Source organism: Barbatula barbatula (assembly GCF_947034865.1).
Source record: "Barbatula barbatula genome assembly, chromosome: 25".
In the NCBI taxonomy this organism is placed as follows: domain Eukaryota; kingdom Metazoa; phylum Chordata; class Actinopteri; order Cypriniformes; family Nemacheilidae; genus Barbatula; species Barbatula barbatula.
The window spans coordinates 5,634,567-5,654,707 of NC_136788.1; the positions used below are offsets into that span (position 1 = coordinate 5,634,567).

The 20,141-nt window shown below is 39.3% G+C and overlaps 4 protein-coding genes across 4 annotated transcripts in view; all 4 read right to left on the reverse strand.

Annotated features, from left to right (window-relative positions):
* Positions 1–6,810: 6,810 nt before the first annotated feature.
* LOC306890759 (histone H2B-like) lies at positions 6,811–8,296 on the reverse strand. The gene has a single exon (XM_079450715.1). It carries the CDS (start codon positions 8,257–8,259, stop codon positions 7,885–7,887), a length of 375 nt encoding a protein of 124 aa, XP_079306841.1. The 5' UTR covers positions 8,260–8,296; the 3' UTR covers positions 6,811–7,884.
* Positions 8,297–9,508: 1,212 nt separating this feature from the next.
* The window catches only part of LOC306890760 (histone H3.2), a gene marked incomplete at its 3' end in the record, with an annotated part of 109,148 nt that continues 98,515 nt past the window's right edge, over positions 9,509–20,141 (reverse strand). Inside the window, exon 2 of the mRNA XM_079450716.1 lies at positions 9,509–9,919. Within this exon, the coding sequence (XP_079306842.1) occupies positions 9,509–9,919 (411 nt within the window). The remainder of the gene's footprint in view (positions 9,920–20,141) is intronic.
* LOC306890769 (histone H2A-like) lies at positions 10,491–10,877 on the reverse strand (the record flags this gene model as incomplete). The annotated part of the gene is made up of 1 exon (XM_079450730.1): positions 10,491–10,877. One exon carries the CDS (start codon positions 10,875–10,877, stop codon positions 10,491–10,493), a length of 387 nt encoding a protein of 128 aa, XP_079306856.1.
* On the reverse strand, positions 11,336–11,971 carry LOC306890389 (histone H1-like; the record flags this gene model as incomplete). The annotated part of the gene is made up of 1 exon (XM_079450079.1): positions 11,336–11,971. The coding sequence occupies one exon, from the start codon at positions 11,969–11,971 to the stop codon at positions 11,336–11,338; it is 636 nt and encodes a 211-aa protein (XP_079306205.1).

The window sequence follows — 20,141 nt, forward strand, 5'->3', positions numbered from 1 at the left end:
TAACGTTACCAACATTTCAAAAGTAAAAGCAAAACATATTTCTTAATATTAGCTACTGCATGTGGCATTTTACAGCTAAAATTTTGAAGTTTAGCTGTTTTAACTACTGTAATCATTAAAAATGTAGCAACCTGAATATAACTTCCTAACATCATCCCTAGCAAGTAACTCTCTTTCTCCTCTCATGTTCCATACTTACTTGCCCTGTATCTGCCTGTGAGACCAGCACATCTTTCTGTCCCTGATCACTGGTGGCATGTTGCTGTGTAGCTGTCTGGCTCACTTCTTCACTGCTGATAATTTTAAGCTGCGAGGTGCTGCTGCTGGCTTTGCTGCTAAATATTTCTGTTAGTTTGCGACATTTAGTGGCTTCAGCATCTAAATATCGAAATATTTTCTCTCTCGCTTTCTCAGCCCCACCCTTTTCTTTCCGTTTTTTACCCGCGGCCGTGTTATGCATAATGTTTATTTGTTTCTAGCCTCTAACGTCTTTGCTGTTAGTTTCTTCCTCCCGCTTCCTCCTCTTCTTCTTCTCCTTACTTGGCGGCCAACATAGACTGTATAGGCTGCCAAGCAATGCGGCCGCGGCCAGTGCAGCTGGCATCCAACTTAAAGGTGCATTGCTGCCACCTACAGTACTGGAGTGTGAAACAGATTAGTGGGTGGAAAAAAACAGGTGATGACTGCGTGGGTGGCGGGCGGGCCAACCGGCCGTCCTGGAGTACCGGCCATCTGTGATTCTCCAGATCACACAGATGGCCAGTCCGCCCCTGACTGACATACATTTTACTTGAATACTTTAAGTAAATATTTCTATGATATTCCTTAAAGATGGGAACATGAAATAAAACAAATAGTAAAACTCAGTCCGCTCGATGACAATGATGACATTAGACATACTGGCATCTTCCTCTTCTACAGATCTGCTCAGTACGATGATTTTCATGACATGACTGGAGAAGGTCCTTAATCATCTCCCTGCTGGTATCCTGTGAAATACACAAATCAGTGCAAAGTGGTTAAAACACTGTACAGTATGAATTTTTCAATTTTCCTCAAAGGGTTCCTGTTCTGAGACAAACTGTCCACTAGTCTTAAAGGATAACTCCGGTGAAAAATGAACCTAGGGGTAATTAACACATGGTTACAGAGTAGATCTAAAAATAGATTTGCTTATAACGCTAGTATATGGTGCAGAGAGTTAAAGTAAATCGCTAGTTAATACCACAAGGCTCAAAATAGCATCACACTCCCACGGTAGCATAATGAGGGTCCTTACATGCAAACCAAAGCATTAAGAGCTTTGTAAGTGTACAAACGGTTTAATAAGAAGATACTTTATAAAAACATTACGCGTATACAGACAGCAGCCATCTTGAAAAACAAGTCGAGACTAATTTTTACAATAATCGTCTGACAAGATTAACGTTATATAAAACTTAAGACAATTGTTTTCAACAGAGATGCCATTTGCTAATAACGGATGGCGGTGCAAGTCTGTAAACTAAATTAATAGGTTCATTTATTAATGAATTAACTCAGTTATTCATGTGTTTAACAAAACAAAACTAAGATTATGTTTTAACGTTATCCAAAAATCTGTTAACATTGTTAACATGAACACTGCTAGCATCCGTAACTCGATAAAAAAAGAAAAAGGTAATTTAGGCACAAACCACTGGGACTGCACATAGCTTAATAACTCTACACTTTTCTGCAAACATACCTCAATTACTTAAGCATATTAATAACTTACCGTGGTAAAATTCACATTATCCGTCGTGAAGTCTCGATTCCTTTCCTCTGTGCGCGCCAGTTCAGACTTGAAGCCAAAGACGCATGCGCATCAATTATATTGCTATATTGATTACATTTTACTTGAGTTGTTCATTTTTTGGTGTGATTTGATTAGATGGCGAACACTAAGTAAATATTACTTAGGAGATTGTATTTAAATTTACTTATGTATTTTAGAACAATAAATGACAAAGAAACTTTAAGTAATGTACTGAATTAAACATGCCATTTTCAAGTAAAAAGACAAAATAGTATTTGTTTGTAAAACATACTTGAATAATGTTTCTATTATTTACAAGACCAAATAAATCACTTTTTACAGTGCATGCTCTTCTGCATACATACACGGTTGTAACAAGTGGTTATTTGAGTTACTGTTGCTTTTCTATCAGCTTGAACCAGTCTGGCCATTCTCCTCTGACCTCTGGCATCAACAAGGCATTTGCGCCCACAGAACTGACGCTCACTGGATATTTTCTCTTTTTCAGACCAGTCTCTGTAAGCCCTAGAGATGGTTGTGCGTGAAAATCCCAGTAGATCAACAGCTTCTGAAATACTCAGACCAGCCCGTCTTGCACCAACAACCATGCCACGTTCAAAGTCACTTAAATCACTTTTCTTCCCCATTCTGACACTCGGTTTGAACTGCAGCAGATCGTCTTGACCATGTCTACATGCCTAAATGCATTGAGTTGCTGCCACGTGATTGGCTGATTAGAAATTTGCGTTAACGACCAGTTAGACAGGTGAACATAATAAAGTTGCCAGTGAGTGTAAATAATATGACTGGAATCATAAACCAGCATCAAGCTTCATCTGCTTCATCAAATGAATTTGGTCTCAAGGATCTCTGAGTACTTACAAACATAAACTTAAAACCAGAAACAGAATGCAAAATTAAATACGTATCAAAATAAATAATTTAAACAATATATAGTCAGAGAGATATGTACACTTTAGAGGTTAAAGTATAGTGAAGGAAGTATAGTGCCATCTAGTGGGTAAATATGCTGTACAATTGTTTAACCATTTTTTTAGAATAAGCATTTCATCCATTATTACATATGATTCATGAGACCATTAATATAATAATAAATACACAATTATAAATGTCAAGTAGGTGTAATAAGGGAGAAAATGTACATCTAGTGGGTTGTTATTGCAGAATAAATCCGGACATGTTGATCAGGACATAATCTTTCCTGTATCTCAGTGGTAAGATGGCTCTAGCAATGCCAAGGTCGTGGGTTTGATCCCAGAGGATTACACAGACTTAGAAACAAATGTATAGTATAATGCAATGTAAGTCACTTTGGATAAAAGCGTCTGCCAAATGCACAAATGTAATAAAATCTAGTGTTGATAAGGACCACAAAACACCATGAAGAGATTCATTTATCCATAACAATCCTAACAATCACACCTGATGATATTTAGTAAACTTCATAGAAAACAATACCAACTGTTACTATACCAACTACTTTATATGAACAGGATTTTATTCATTGGTCATATTTTAATTGATTCATATGTTTATGCTCGACATTACTGTAGTTTACTGTTTAATGATAAATGTTGATCTGCATTCACATATAAAAAAAGGTTTGAAGTACTTCAATATATTTTGTGTAATATTGTTACGATATTTTTAAAATAAATATCACATGTCATTTTTTACATGTGTAATAAATAAATGTTGCAGAACTTCTTGATTATCTTTATAAATACAAAATATATTCAACATGATTTATGTTCAGATGATATTGTGTTATTAGTGATCAGTGTTGTGTGTGTTTGTGTTGTTTGAGCAGCTGCAGTATGTGTGAGGTGTATCAGTGCAGTCACTGTTCAGTCTGACTGACGGAGGTTTTTGTACGACTCTTTATCACTGTGTCAACACTGGACCACTGTGATAACTCTGACAGTAATAATCTCCTGCATCTTCAGTCTGAACTCCACTGATGCTCAGAGTGAAATCTGTGTTTGATCCACTGCCACTGAATCTAGATGGAGTGTTTGACAGTCTTTGACTTGCAGAATGAATCAAGAGTTTAGGAGCTTCTCCAGGTTTCTGCAGGTACCAGGCCATACAAGTATATGAACCGACACAACCGTTGCTCACTCGTGTGTTGGTTTTGCAGTTTATAGAGACTGATTCACCAGTCTGAACCATTTTAAAAGAAGGAGTCTGAGTCACAGTTATCTGTCCACTGAAACCTGTCAAACAAAACAGCAGAAAGTCTTTAAAATAATGTAACAATCACATTTTGAGTAATTTAACATTCATATGAAAAACTATACCTTGAATACAAAGTATCCAGATGAAGATGATGCTGAACGTCATTGTTGTTCTTGTTGGTTTGTGTGTTGTGTTGTCAGTCATGAAGTGTTAAACTCACAGCACTATAAACACTCTCAGATCACTGAAGCACGTGATCACAATGCAAAGAGGTGGGCAGGATTCTTCTGCTAAATTCTATACATTTATTACAGAACTTGCATGCATAGTAAAATAAACAATCTTCCCTATCCGGAATAAAACCTAAAAGTGTTGAAATGATGTTGATGCATATAAATGTGATGAGCAAAATATCTGTAGAGTCAAACACAATAAAAGTCTTCACGAGGTCTCGATGCACAAGAGTCTCTGTGAGTGTCTGTGAGTGTCAGACATCATTCATGAGTCTGAAACACACAAGTTTCACTTCAACTCAATGAAGACATTAGACACTTATGAACTTATATGAGGGACTTTTTAAGACCATTTTTATAAACAGTTGAACTGCATTGGTTGATCACACTGTGAGATGTTTTCCTCTTTAAACTTTATTTAAATCAGTTTAATATAAATAATATGACTGGAATCATAAACCAGCAATAAGCTTCATCTGCTTCAGTCAAATGAATCCGGTCTCAAGGATCTCTGAGTACTTACAAACATAAACTTAAAACCAGAAACAGAATGCAAAATTATATACGTATAGAAATAAAGAATTTAAACAATATATAGTCAGAGAGATATGTACACTTTAAAGGTTAAAGTATAGTGAAGGAAGTATATTGTCATCTAGTGGGTAAAGATGCTATAAGAATGTTTTACCATTTTTTTTTGAATTTCATCCATTATTACATATGATTCATGAGACCATTAATATAATAATAAATACACAATTATAAATAGTCAAGTATGTGTAATAAGGGAGAAAATGTACATCTAGTGGGTTGTTATTGCAGAATAAACCCGGGCATGTTGATCAGGACATAATCTTTCCTGTATCTCAGTGGTAAGACGGCACTAGCAATGCCAAGGTCGTGGGTTTGATCCCAGAGGATTACACAGACTTAGAAACAAATGTATAGTATAATGCAATGTAAGTCACTTTGGATAAAAGCGTCTGCCAAATGCACAAATGTCATAAAATCTAATGTTGATAAGGACCACAAAACACCATGAAGAGATTCATTTATCCATAACAATCCTAACAATCACACCTGATGATATTTAGTTTACTTCATAGAAAACAATACCAACTGTTACTATACCAACTACTTTATATAAACAGGATTTTATTCATTGGTCATATTTTAATTGATTCATATTTTTATGCTCGACATTACTGTAGTTTACTGTTTATTGATAAATGTTTATGAGGACTAAAATATATCAAAATAAATTACAGGGTTTGTAAAACAATTGTATGCCAGTTTTGAATAAATATTATTCTGTCATGACTCTGGGTCTGCTGTGTCCGTTTTCTGCCTGTGTGACTTTGTTTTGTTTCATATCGAACACGTGGGGAAATGTTACTACACAAACCTTGAGCAAACACTGTGAGTGTCCAGATAAAGATGATGCTGAACGTCATTGTTGTTCTTGTTGGTTTGTGTGTTGTGTTGTGTTGTCAGTCATGAAGTGTTAAACTCTCAGCACTATAAACACTCTCAGATCACTGAAGCACGTGATCACAATGCAAACTCACTCTCTACATTTACATCATGTATCTGAAGCTCCTGAAGACATTAAATGCCAAAAACATATTAATGTTTCACTTGTTGCTTTATTATTCAGCTGGTGAGTCTATAATTTACACACGACTCACTTCACACAGACACATCTGCCTCTATCAGCAGTTATTTACACTGTGTGTCTGATCATAATATCAGGAAGGTTACTCCAGAGTTTATGTGCTACGTATGAGAAAGCTCGACCCCCATTGGTGGATTTAGTTATTCTAGGTGTTATCAAAAGTCCTGAGTTTTGAGATCTTAGAGAGCGTGATGGGTTGTAGTATGATAGAAGCTCTGTTAGGTAGGTAGGGGCTAAACCCTTTAAGGCTTTATAAGTGATTAAAAGAACTTTAAAGTCAATACGGTACTTAATGTGTAGCCAGTGAAGGGTTGATAAAATTGGGGTTATGTGATCGTATTTTCTGGACCTGGTTAGAACTCTGGCAGCTGCGTTCTGAACTGACTGTAGTTTGTTTATTGATGATGCAGGACAGCCACTGAGTAGCGCATTACAGTAGTCAAGTCTTGAGGTCATAAATGCATGAATAAGCTTCTCCGCGTCAGCAACACACAGAATATTTACTAATTTGGCATCATTTCTTAGGTGGAAAAAGACTGTTTTTGTGACATTTGAGATGTGATTTTGAAATGACAGGTTGCTGTCTAATATAACGCCTAGATATTTTACTGTATTTGTTGGAGTAACAGTACATCCTTAAACTTGCATGTTATTATGCTAAATATTCAGTGTCTTTGGTCCAATAAGTAATATTTCTGTTTTATTAGCATTTAAAAGAAGGGAATTACAGGTCATCCAATGTTTTATATCTTCGATTCTAACAGTCCAATGCTGTAGACCTATGCTTGATTTGGTGGTCCAACCGAAAATTATAGACACAGAACAGCAGACGGTATTATTATTATCAATGAATGTGCTATATCAGGTTAAAGCACAGTGAAGGAAGTATAGTGCCATCTAGTGGGTAAAGATGCTATAAGAATGTTTAACTTTTTTATAGAACAAGCATTTCATCCATTATTACATATGATTCATGATACCATTAATATAATAATTAATACACAATTATAAATAGTCAAGTAGGTGTAATAAGGGAGAAAATGTACATCTAGTGGGTTGTTATTGCAGAACAAACCAGGGCATGTTGATCAGGACCACATACACAATGAACGGATTAATTTATCCATAACGATCCGAACATTCAAACCTGATGATATTTTGTAAACTTCATAGAAAACAACACCAACTGTTACTATACCACAGATTATATTTCAATTCCCTATATAAATAGGATTTTATTAATTGGTCATATTTTAATTAATGTATATGTGTAATGATCTAAATCTGTTACTATAGCTGTAGTTCTTTTTAACAAATATCATAATACACTTGTAGTGTTTGTACATATAAATAAAACTATAGGCCTATCTTAAAGCCATATACACTATAGAGTAAAATGTCATAAAACTACCATTGCAAGATTTTGTCTATTTATTGTTTTTGATAAAAAAAACAACATAAAAGTCAGAACCAAACGATTAAAAGGGAAAAGTGGTAAAAGTAGAATCAGGAGTAAACAGCTGGAATCAACATAAGCCTATTCAAACGACCTAACGGACTTTTTAAGCAAACCTTGAACTAGACTGCCCCCTATAGATTCATATCTGTAACTATATATAACTATATATATAAGTTAACACGTTTACTCAACACGGAATCACATACAGCATTTCCGGTGCACGCACATAGCGTGCTTACGTATTACAACAGTATCAAAAAGTGATCTTTCACGGCACAATTTCACATTTGATTTACACAAACTGATCCAGGTTTTATCATTAAGTTCAAGGTGGGGCAACACTCAAACTTCTCCCCGTAAACAAAAGTGTGTGGTTCAGACTTGTGCTGATGCAGGCGTCAAAGCAACACCACCATGAGTTATCTTCGGTTTCACTTACACTTAACCTTCAGGTCCATCAAATGACAACGGAAGCTCTTTATCCGACATTGTGGGTGGCTCTTAAAAGAGCCTTTGTGGCGTTGAAGCGTCAAGCCGAGTTTTACTTGGAGCTTGTGTACTTCGTCACGGCCTTTGTTCCCTCAGACACGGCGTGTTTGGCCAGCTCACCGGGCAACAGCAGACGAACGGCGGTCTGGATCTCTCTGGATGTGATGGTGGAGCGCTTGTTGTAGTGAGCGAGACGAGAAGCTTCACCGCCGATGCGCTCAAAGATGTCGTTGACGAAAGAGTTCATGATGCCCATCGCCTTGGAGGAAATACCGGTGTCCGGGTGAACCTGCTTCAGGACTTTGTACACGTAGATGGCGTAACTCTCCTTCCTGGACTTTCTGCGCTTCTTTCCTGCCTTCCCGGCGGGCTTAGCGACGACCTTCTTAGAGCCCTTCTTGGGCGCGGACTTCGCTGGTTCAGGCATGGTTGCTCAGAACAGACACTGTATCAGTGATCGCTTTTTGCGGGCGTATTTATACACAACTCTATGCAATTGTTTAGAAAAACGGGGCATGTGCTCCGATTGGGTGTCTCAGTTGGCCAAACCCCTTAAATGTTTTAATTGGTTAGTTCACAGTGTGGCGAGAGGAAAGAGAGCCAATGAAAATATTTCCACCCACAGACTCAAGTATGACCGTGACCCTCCCCCACGCGATTCAGTTTCCTCTGTTCAAGTCCTTTATTTTGGTGATATTCTACACAATGAACATCTGTATCATTGCGCACAATCGTGTGATTGAAATCGCTTATTTTAATGTTTTGATTTAGAGTGTAACATTTTATTCGAACATTTACGAGGCTTTATTTTGTTATACTTTTAAACTCCGACCAAACTTCTCTTCAACTCTGAGCTTTTTTTTGTCTTGTCGCAAAAACAAAAACTCCAACTTGCGTTGAAAGGGAAACAGACCTGAACATTTCGGTCATCATCTGACTGAAACCATTCAATTGTTAATCGTATAGACTTGTTTTTAGACAAAAGTGAAGCCGAACCATATAATCTAACAAACTTCGTTACAGGAGTAAAAATTAAATCTTTGTGTTAAAAGGTGATAGCTCTTTTTTTAACCCGAACCCCACAGAGAATCTTTTCAAGAGGGAGATGAGACACCAGACCCAGCAATGCAGATGACCCGAAGACCGTTATAAAGGCAACATGGGCTTCCGTTACACCTGAGCACTGCCACAGGCCGATTGCCTCCATGCCACGCCGCATTGATACAGTAATTCATCTAAACTGGGGCCCAACCAAATATTGAGTGCATAGAAACATACATCTCAGAAGCCTGACATTTCTGTTTAAAATATCCTATTTTTCTGAGACACTGAATATTCATTATCTGTAAACCATAATCCTCAACATTTAAAGAAATAAAGGCTTGAAATATTTCAACCGATGTAATGAATCTAATAGAAAATATATTTTGTTGCATTTCTGAAATAAGTTACAATAAATATTGACTCATCTTGTTGGCTGTGGCTCATTTGCTAAACATGGAATTTTCAATTAAATCAACTAAACAATATAAATTTACTGCACACTTCCATGGGTCATCGTAATGGATCCTTAAAGACTTTCCTCATACAACTTATTACAATATAAAGTCGCTCGTTCAGTGGAATTGAAGTGGCTCTTAAAAGAGCCTTTGGATTGATTTGTCGGAGATATGAGTTTAAGCGCGTTCACCACGGATGCGGCGGGCCAGCTGAATGTCTTTGGGCATGATGGTGACTCTCTTGGCGTGGATGGCACACAGGTTTGTGTCCTCAAAAAGCCCGACCAAATAAGCCTCGCTGGCCTCCTGCAGGGCCATGACGGCGGAGCTCTGGAAGCGCAGATCGGTCTTGAAGTCCTGAGCGATTTCTCTCACCAGACGCTGAAACGGCAGCTTGCGAATCAGCAGCTCGGTGGACTTCTGATAGCGGCGGATTTCTCTCAGCGCCACTGTACCGGGCCTGTAACGATGAGGCTTCTTCACGCCGCCGGTGGCTGGTGCGCTCTTGCGGGCGGCTTTAGTAGCGAGCTGCTTTCTCGGGGCTTTGCCACCGGTGGACTTACGAGCAGTCTGCTTAGTTCTCGCCATGACTACAGTTGCGACTCTTCTCTGTCAGATACTGAATGAAACGCGCTCTGTGGCTGCTTATAAAGACTAGTCCACCGTGACATCAGAGGGTGGTGACGGTGAGCTGGCACGTGATTGGATAATATGTGACGTCTACGCATACAACTGACCAATGGCTGTGCGTTTCACGTTGTTTAAACGAACCGGTTCCCGCTCGAAACCTTTTGTTTACATTTGTCGCATTAAATCCTCTGATGTTTACTTGTGATGAACTCGCGACTTTACGGAGAAATCACACATTTGCTCTTCTAACAAAGAGGTTTTATTTCGTTTATTGTTGTGTGAGTGGAATTGTAATAAAACACAATTAATGAAAGGCACCACTAACGTTAGTTTAAAACAGTCAGACCAGTTACTGACAAACTCAAAATACTGAAGATCCGTCTTAGACAGACCCTGGTTATCCAACACGTGCGCAATGTTTGTCTGCATCGCTTTATATTTGTTCATCTATTGAGGATGAAATCGCTCCCTTTTGGTTTAAGTGGGTGGCTCTTAAAAGAGCCTTTTCATTGATTCGGGAGAAAGTCGTTTACTTGGTCTTAGCGGGTTTGTCGGTCTTCTTGGGCAGCAACACCGCCTGGATGTTGGGCAACACGCCACCCTGAGCGATGGTCACTCCACCCAGCAGTTTGTTCAACTCCTCGTCGTTACGCACCGCCAGCTGCAGATGGCGAGGAATGATTCTGCTCTTCTTATTGTCCCGAGCGGCGTTTCCAGCCAACTCCAGGATCTCAGCGGTCAGATACTCGAGCACAGCTGCGAGATAAACTGGAGCTCCGGCACCGACGCGGTGAGCGTAGTTACCTTTGCGAAGAAGCCTGTGAACACGGCCAACGGGAAACTGAAGACCCGCTCTGGATGACCTAGTTTTAGCCTTGGCTCTCGCTTTGCCGCCGGTTTTGCCTCTTCCGCTCATGATTCCTTTGTAAGAGAGAATTATCACAACCACACAAACAACGTTTGACATGGAGGTCGTGAGTTCCAGTATTTATAAGGGTCTTTCGTTTGCCTATTGGTTGGACTATGTGAAAAGTTCAAACCAATCACTGAACTTCCCGCCAAAGCCCCGCCCATTTATTTCCTTTAGGCTTATTCGACTTGATGCGGTTAGTTTTTCGTCACGTTGCCTTTCGCCACTTTACGCGCATTAGTTTAAATGATATCGGCTATAATATATATTTATACAGACAACACAACTTCAGTTGTTGCGCTGATTCTGAATTAAAATGATTTGGCGATTAATACCTACATAATTAAGTTTATCATTTTCATAATCATTTGTTAAGAACACAACTATGATAATATCAAAATATGTCTTTAGTGGGCTGGTGGGTGGCTCTTAAAAGAGCCTTTTTTTAATGTAAAGTCAAGACTTCACTTCTTCGGGGCGACCTTCTTGGGTTTAGCTGCTTTAGGCTTCGTCGTCTTGGGTTTGGCAACCTTCGCCTTCTTCGGGCTTTTAGCAGCTTTCTTTGGACTCTTGGCTACTTTCTTGGGTGCCGCTGGCTTCTTCGCCTTCTTGGGGCTCTTCGTTGTCTTTTTAGCGGCGGCAGCGGCTGGCTTCTTCGCCTTCTTAGGAGATTTCTTTGCGGCGGTCTTCTTTGCCGGTGCAGCCTTAGGTTTCTTGGCAGCAGCAGCGGGTTTCTTGGCTGCGGGCTTCTTCGCTTTAGCAGCGGCTTTCGTCGCGGGCTTCTTTGTCTCGGCTTGTTTCTTGTTGAGTTTGAATGATCCTGAAGCGCCGGTTCCTTTGACCTGGACCAGAGTTTCTTTAGTCACCAGACTCTTGATGGCGATCTTGACGCGGGAGTTGTTCTTCTCCACGTCGTAGCCGCCGGCAGCGAGAGCTTTCTTCAGGGCGGCGAGAGACACGCCGCTCCTCTCCTTGGAAGCAGACACGGCTTTGACGATGAGTTCGCCCACGCTTGGTCCGGCGGTCTTGGCTTTAGCAGCAGATTTCTTCTTGGGTGATTTGGCCGGCGGCGCGGCGGCAGCTGGAGCGGTTTCTGTCATTCTTCTCTTCGGATCAGTGCTGTCACACAATCTGTAGTAGATCAGTAATGCTGAACAGTCGAGCGCGCTGCGCTCTTACACAAAGCATGAGAACCATGTAGACTCAATGTCCTGTTCGGCGTCTCCAAGAGCCGTTGACGTGTGTTTGTTTATCCTCAAACATTTACATTAAACCCCGAGTAATACAGCACATTGGTGAGATGAAAAGATATGAACACAAAGCAGACATACAGAGCTTTATATAGAGACTACAACGCAACGATGGAAACGTTTATTTCGGCATTTTTCAGATCAAATTCACGACCGGCTTCAGCCACTGGATTAGCTCGCGTATTATTTTCGTCAGTTTTTTTGTGTGGAACATGTAATGAAAGGTTGAGTGCGTTTACTGCGTTTTCAACATTTACTTTTAAAATCACCTGAATTAAACTAACATCATAGAAGTACTAGAAAAGCGTCATTTATAGGAGTTATTGTGGCCGTATTGAAGCACACGCGCCACCCAGACGCTTCCTGTCCATTTTCACGAGCCTTACTCAGAAGATTAAATTCACTTTTAATACACACTTTAAAACACAGAAGTGCATGTCAAACAAAAAATAAACGATAACTACAGGATAACGGAAATAAACAAATCTTTAAAAAAGACAATCCTCACAGTGCAGATCGGTGATCAGTAAACAGATGTGTTTTCTGCCTGGACTGTATGTCTGGCTACTGTAGGAACTCATTTGACATGTAAACTCCTTTGTGTTACCTATTACCTTGCTCCTGCACTTTCTCATGTTTGAATGGTCTCATTTCTTACATCACTAGAAAACAGTGAGGTGTAATACAAGAAACGTGGCGAAAATAAACGCAAGCTATATACTTTAAAGTGAGAACATGTGTGGCTCTTGAAAGAGCCTTTGTTGCGTTGAAGCTTCAATCGATTAGATTAGATTCAACTTTATTGTCATTACACATATACAAGTACAGTGTAACGAAATGTAGTTTAGGTCTAACCAGAAGTGCAATTAGCAAGTGCAGGATATACAGTGAATAAATGCAGAATACAATATTAGGAAAATATTATATAGTGGGTTATGGTGCAGTAGATAAGTTAGTGCAGTTATTGAAGTTACAGTGCAGTAGATGAGTTAACGAAAGAGGTCCATTAGTGCAAATGAGCATTCAGTGTAATATTTCCAGTGTGCAAGTGAGCAGTATAGAGTGCAAACGATGCTGTGTGTGTGTAAACCCAATCCAGAGCAGATTACATGAAGTAGGCCTACTAGTGTGTACAGTTCAGTCATGCATGGCAGCCCTGTAGTTTTCGGGAGTTTATTTGGAGCTGGTGTACTTAGTCACGTCCTTGTTCCCTCAGACACGGCGTGTTTGGCCAGCTCACCGGGCAACAGCAGACGAACGGCGGTCTGGATCTCTCTGGATTTGATGGTGGAGCGAGACGAGATGCTTTGCAGCCGATGCGCTCGAAGATATCTTTGATCACATCAGAGGAAATACCAGTCTCCGGATGAACCTGCTTCAGGACTTTGTACACGTAGATAGTCCCACCTATCCATGGGCGTAAATTTAATTTAACAGTAGGGGGGGACAATAAACATAAAAATTTATTAAGAGCCATTTTTGAAGGGGACACAAATAATAAAGTCAAAATTGTATAAATAAATGTGAACACAGAGGTATGCCTTGCTACTATCATTATTGTAGCATTAAGACGGCATCATTATAATTTTCTTTAAGTTTCTTTGGATCAATGAAAAAGCTCTGCTCTTCATCAGGTTACACTGGCTCCCTGTTGCCGCCCGCATAAAGCTCAAAACTATGCTCCTGGCCTACAAGACCACCACCGGGTCCGCACCATCGTATCTCCACTCACTGATGCAGACCTATGTTCCTGCCAGATCACTGCGGTCTGCAAAGGAACAATGACTAGTGGTACCATCCGAAAAAGGAAAAAAGTCACTCTTCCGTACCTTCTCTGGATCTGTTCCACATCGGTGGAATGATCTACCTGCTGCTACAAGATCAGCAGACTCGGTTGCCATCTTTAAAAAATGCATCTCTTCTGTCAACACTTCGCTGATTGATTTATCCTTCTTTTCCCTTTCCTTCCTAAAAAAACGTACTTACCTCACTATTCTTAGCTTTGTATACTGTTCTAGGCTTTAATGGACTAGTTTGATGCACTTATGTATGTTGTTATAATTGCTTCCAATGTTTCCTCATCTGTAAGTCGCTTTGGATAAAAGCGTCTGCTAAATAACTACATGTAAATGTGATGTTCATCTGCTGAACAGCCACAACTCCAAAAACATTAAAGGGATAGTTCACAGAAAAATCCTGTCATTTACTCATCAAATCTAAATGTCTTGGTTCTGATGAACAGAGAGAAGGATATTAGGACAAATGCCTGTAACCAAATAGTTTTTGGACCCCACTGACTAATTACATTGATTTGTTTTTGTTCTGTTGAACACAAAAAGTTTTATTTTGAAGAATGTAGGAGAGCAATGAGTTTTGGGGCACTTTTAACTACCATTGTCATTTTTACTGCAATATTAGTCAATGAGGTCCAAGAAATGTATACAGATTTGTAGAAACTGAGTAATCACAGAATTTTATTTCTATTTGGTGAATTATTCCTTTAATAAAAGTGATCATGCTCTCCCTGTCCCTCAATCATTTCTGTCTCCTTTGCTTGCTTGATACTGTGACATTGTTTTCTTATAAAGAGGTTTTGCCTTAATGTGGGAATTTTTTGTACTTATGTTACCCCGAGCTTCTTCCTGGCATGGGTAGAAAACCCTTGAGCTTTAAAAGTATGCACAAGGGGACAAGGTTTTCCAAAAATATAAGAGTTTATTCAAAGCATCAGAGTTTACTAAGACAAACAGGTAAATTCTCCCGTAGAAGACCAAACATGTAACAAATGTTTTCCTCCCCCCCTCAATAAATTTAATTTACCTTCGGCCAAACCCAGATACAGTTGCGGCCTAAACACAGGACCACTCAAGACCCAAAATAACTCATATGCAAAATCCCAAACTCATAATACACTTCAAATAAACATAAACAAAATAATACCTGCCAAAAACAATACCACACCAAACCACGCACAAGAGAGTAGTCCACGTCTGCTGGAAGTCAATGTAATAGGGAGCGTGTTCTAATGGCCAAAAGAATGAGAGACTCGGAAGGGACGTAAACACACAAATACAGTAGAATAAAAAATGAAATCACCTTGCTCGTCAGTCCCCTACACCACAATCATAGCCCACAGCTAGATTGGAAACATGCGGCATGCACGTACAGGGACAGACCAGCGAAGGGAAAACCTAACCGAAACAAAAACAGGAGGAACAGCGAACAACTCCACCTACTGCAACACTGTCATCAACACTGGACAAATTTCCTTGATAAAACCACACAGCATTGTCGCTACCCGATCCGTCCCGGAAACACAATTTGTTCCGCGCATGCGCCAAACTGACCTCAATTACTGTCTGAATTAAATCGAAACATTTTACGGCACTTTCGGGTATTATTTATACCGTGACTGCTGTTGTTTTAAACTCGCTACCAGATACACTGTTTTTTTAATAAATATTTTATTAGATTGATCAATAAATGTATTTATCATATTTGTATAAGTTTCGTTTTTCTTAATGTGACTCTTTCGCTGCTTTGAGATATTCCCTGGCTTGTTAAATTGTTGCGAGTTTGGTTGTTTGTTTTAAGGTACTACTCAATCCATTTCGGTTAAAATTGGTTAATATGTGGCACAAATTAACTTTGTTGAATTAAATAAATGGTCAGATTAAACTGAATTGTTTAAATTCTCTAGACAGAAAAGTACAGATGTGTATACAGATGTGTTTCAATTCATTTTCTAAAGAGGGATCTACTTAACTGTTCTAGATTGTTTAACACATGTCTGCATTTAAGAAACATACAGAATAAAGTTACATGTGTATTTATTCAATTTATTTATACATTTGTTCCATTCCTCACTCACTCACTCACTCACTCACACACTCACTCACTCACTCACTCACTCACTCACTCACTCACTCACTCACTCACTCACTCACTCACTCACTCACTCACTCACTCACTCACACTGTCACCGTCTCTGTCTCTCTGTCTCTGTCTCTCTGTCTCTCTCTGTCTCTTTGTCTCTCTCTGTCTCTTTGTCTCTCTCTGTCTCTCTGTCTCTCTCTCATGCGCACACACACACACTACATTTCTCATTGTAGAACATAGCATTTACCTTTAGGCCTTGTTCATCAAAACAATATGACAAAAATGTTTCCATGTCTTCTTAGTGGTAAAATATAAACAGAAAGTCATCCTTCGCCTCAGAGAATTGAGCCCCCGGAGGTTCTTGAAGGCATTTTGTCGATCAGCCCTGTTCATTTGAAAAAAGGCCTCCTCTATCACCTCCCCACGGAATAAGTGTCTATGATCCTGTACCCAGTACCATGCTGTATTTAGTTCTCGTACAATGATTGGTTCCTGCACCTATTGAAGTTTGTTACATTCTAATTGGTTGACTACATTATTCCTTGCATACTAAAATGGTAGTTTACTATTTTAAACTATTTATTCAGCATGTATGCAAATGTTTCATGTATAACCACTACTGTATAATCATTTACCTTATTAATGTCCTTGTCATCCACTACTCTTCTGCTGGGTGACAGTTTGGTGGTGGTGGATTTTGACACCCTAAACACAGGCTCGACGATCCCCTGAAGGAGTTGGGAGGCTTCTTCAGTCCAGTATGCAAACCTCTGTCCATGCCTTTGAAATATTTGTCAATGTATATGAACTGTATATGTACAGCCAAGATACTGAAATTATATCTGTAGAATCTATCATATCCCTCTAAGCAAAATCTTTCTCATATGAGGTTAATGCACCACCACTGGCGAATTAATGGCACCTTCTCCTAAAACACACAAACACAAAAATAAATGTACACATACCAGTAGTTAAATGACATACTTGTGTGAAAATGCAGCTTACCTTTGTGAATGTTAAGGGACATGATGTGCAGATGCTGAGAGCATACTGTGAAACACAAATTACATTGAAAGACTTGCATGTAGACACCGCAAGAATCCCCAGGAAAAACTGGAAAAGTAAAAGTGCATTCACAGTTAGTTTAAAAAACAACTGTTGCAACTGCCTCTGATGGCACAGTGATTGCCAGTTCCAGGGTTATTATAGCACTCTGCAAGAACAGCACTCTTCTTTCCTCGGACAACTAGCCGCATGTACTGTTTAGTTGGGCCGGCGTAGAAGAGTCTGTCTGTCGCCTGTTTAAATAAGAAAAAAAGCATGAAAGTTGCAGTTAAAATTAATATCATCTGACTATCTGATATCGATAAAGGTCAATAAAAACATGACATCAATTTAACCAATTTTTTATATAAATTAATTTTATAACCAATAACACAATTCAATCCTACAGGAATCATGCCCAAACCACACTGCAAGGAATGACATTTGTAATGGTTTTAATAGTAAAAGCTAATAGTTCATAGTAGTATTTTAATGGAAAGAATTTGCATCTCTGTGAAGGTTTTTATAGTTTTCTCGATGGTCAGTTCTCCTTTTTGTTAAATATAAAATCGCTTAACGCTACTTAATTCGAAGATGCCCGGTAGGACAGTCAGGAATTTCTCCTTTTAAGATACATTTTTGAAGTCTTTCGTGAAAAGCAAATGAATCCATACCGCTGTCACACATAATGAAAGGGGTTTGGCTGCACGACGTAACCGAGCTGGTCCCAGGTCGAGAAAACTGTCGTAAAACATCGGCGATAACAGGAAGTGACGTCGCATGCGCGGAACAAATCGTGTTTCCGGGACGGTCACGGATCGGGTAGCGACAAGCATCACCGACGGTCTATGCCACACTTATCCGCTCTCTCCAACGGTGTCCGCAACGAATAACAAAATATCCCAGCAATGTTCACATCTGCTTCGGGCCCTAGCCATGCGCAAATGTCCTCGAGAGCATACCAAAAAGGCTTCCACACACTTAAGATCCAAACAAAGGGACCGGACCTCATATTTTGGCATCCTCTCAAGTGCCTGCTTATAAACCCCCCACCATGTACTTGGCCACACTCTACAAGCAAAAGGAGCTAGCTCCCCTGCTACACTTACTTTGCGTTTAGGTGAATTGTAAATAATATATTATGTCCACTATTGTGTTAGGTTTATAGGTTTACCATGCAGACTTACAGTCATATTATATAATCGTATTATCGAACCAGAACGCGACAGAACCGGCATGTGTGCACTAACAACAAGCACCTCAATTCATAAAATAACTGCGAGCCGTCTCAGGTAACGTTAGCGGCAGCAAGGTTTTAGAATCCAATCACATTACAGTTAGCCAGTTTAAATATACACAGCCTACGTTTCCATATACATGTGTAGCTCTGTCAAGCATTACGAATGATAACTTAATGCACATTGTGCACAGAAACAAAACAAAAACCCTTTTACACGTATTTAAAAATGAGCCCGCGGCGTGAGTTTTTTTTTCAAGGCGACCATTAGAACGTATCACTTGAATATTTTCATGGCATTTTTTCTTTTTTATTCAATATATATAAAACTTGTAAACTATGTCACGAAACATCTGATATTCTGATTGTCAAATATGTGTATATGAATGTGTTTTGTTGTTTAAACACTTTTGTAATGATTTGCGTTAGTTGAGCTAACAGTTACATGCGGGCGCCGCAAAGTTTGCCGCGATTCAGGAGGATCAGTTGTACAGTTTCCACAACTAATTTATTAATAAATCAGCACCAACTACATTAAATATAATCAGTTCATTTAAAGCTAATAACTTAATAGAGTTCAACATCAACAACCACATGAGCCGAGCCATGTAGGCCCTACCTGGCTTGCGTGACGTGTCTACTCTGTGTAGTAGCGTAATGACAGCTACTCCTCACTAGACGTCCAGCGAGGAGGAGCTTCAGCCTCGAACTACACCGCTGTGCAGCACGTGATGCGCCCCACATGGGAATATGGCGGAGAGTCAGAGACAGTTGGAGGTAGTCAGAGTATGCAAAAAATGATCTTTAAAGATAAAATTAACTTCTAGTTGTGTGCAAATATTTTCTTAGCTGTTTTTGAGTCCCTGAATATGCAATCGTGCATAGTTTAACGTTAGCCTGAAAAACCCAAGAAGCTTACTAACGTTACATGTCACGTTCATTTGTGGGGAATTATTTTGAATGCATGACATGGAGATGAAAAAGCACCCGAAATGAAGCACACATATGTGAAAACAGACATGGATTATCATGGTCATGCCACAATTAATAGAGAAAACTGTCATTGATTTTGGAAATGTGATGTGTCTATGCCAACTTGACTGGAATTACTTGTGCAGTAAACTGTTTAAATGCACAACACCTTCCAGTTAATAAGAATCCAGTGTTGAGACTGACCATGGTATAATATAGCATGTTAAACTTTTCTTCTCACATGTGACTGCTCCAGATTTATTGTTGTAATAATTGCGTGTATTGATTTGTTTTAGAAACTTAGCAAATCATATTTCACCTTGTATTTGTACTATGTCCTTCCCTGAGTGACTTTAAGCTACAGCTTTTAACTTGGCATCTAAACCATTATCATCAGCAGTGAAATGTCATCCTATAATATATTCAGAATACACTATATAGCCCACTGTACGTCCAGTCTTAATTAACAGGGTGCACCACTTCCGCTTCGAGGGACTGACTGTGGAATATTTATCCATTACTAGTTATTTGATCACCAAAATGAACTACAAAAGTGATTCGAATTTAATGACTTGAGATTTTCACTTGGCATCTATTAGTCTGATATGCCTGCAATCATGAGGTGGTGCCATCAGTTATTACAAGCTTTTCCTCTGGGAAGGTATGATATTGATAACTATACTGTGAATGAAGATATGCATTATGAGCATTCCTCTGTATGCAGGTAATTTGTCATAAATAATACACATTGGAAAAAAGTGTATTGTTTTTGCACACTTTCTCTAAAGTCACATTTCTGTCAACAAACAAGTGATCCAACCGGATCACTCCAATTCATGGAGGTCATCCCAACTATGCCAGATGTCATGGAGGTCACCCCAACAACGA

Coding starts and splice junctions, on each gene's coding strand:
- LOC306890759 (XM_079450715.1), bottom strand. CDS start 8,259: ATGCCTGAACCAGCGAAGTCCGCGCCCAAGAAGGGCTCTAAGAAGGTC.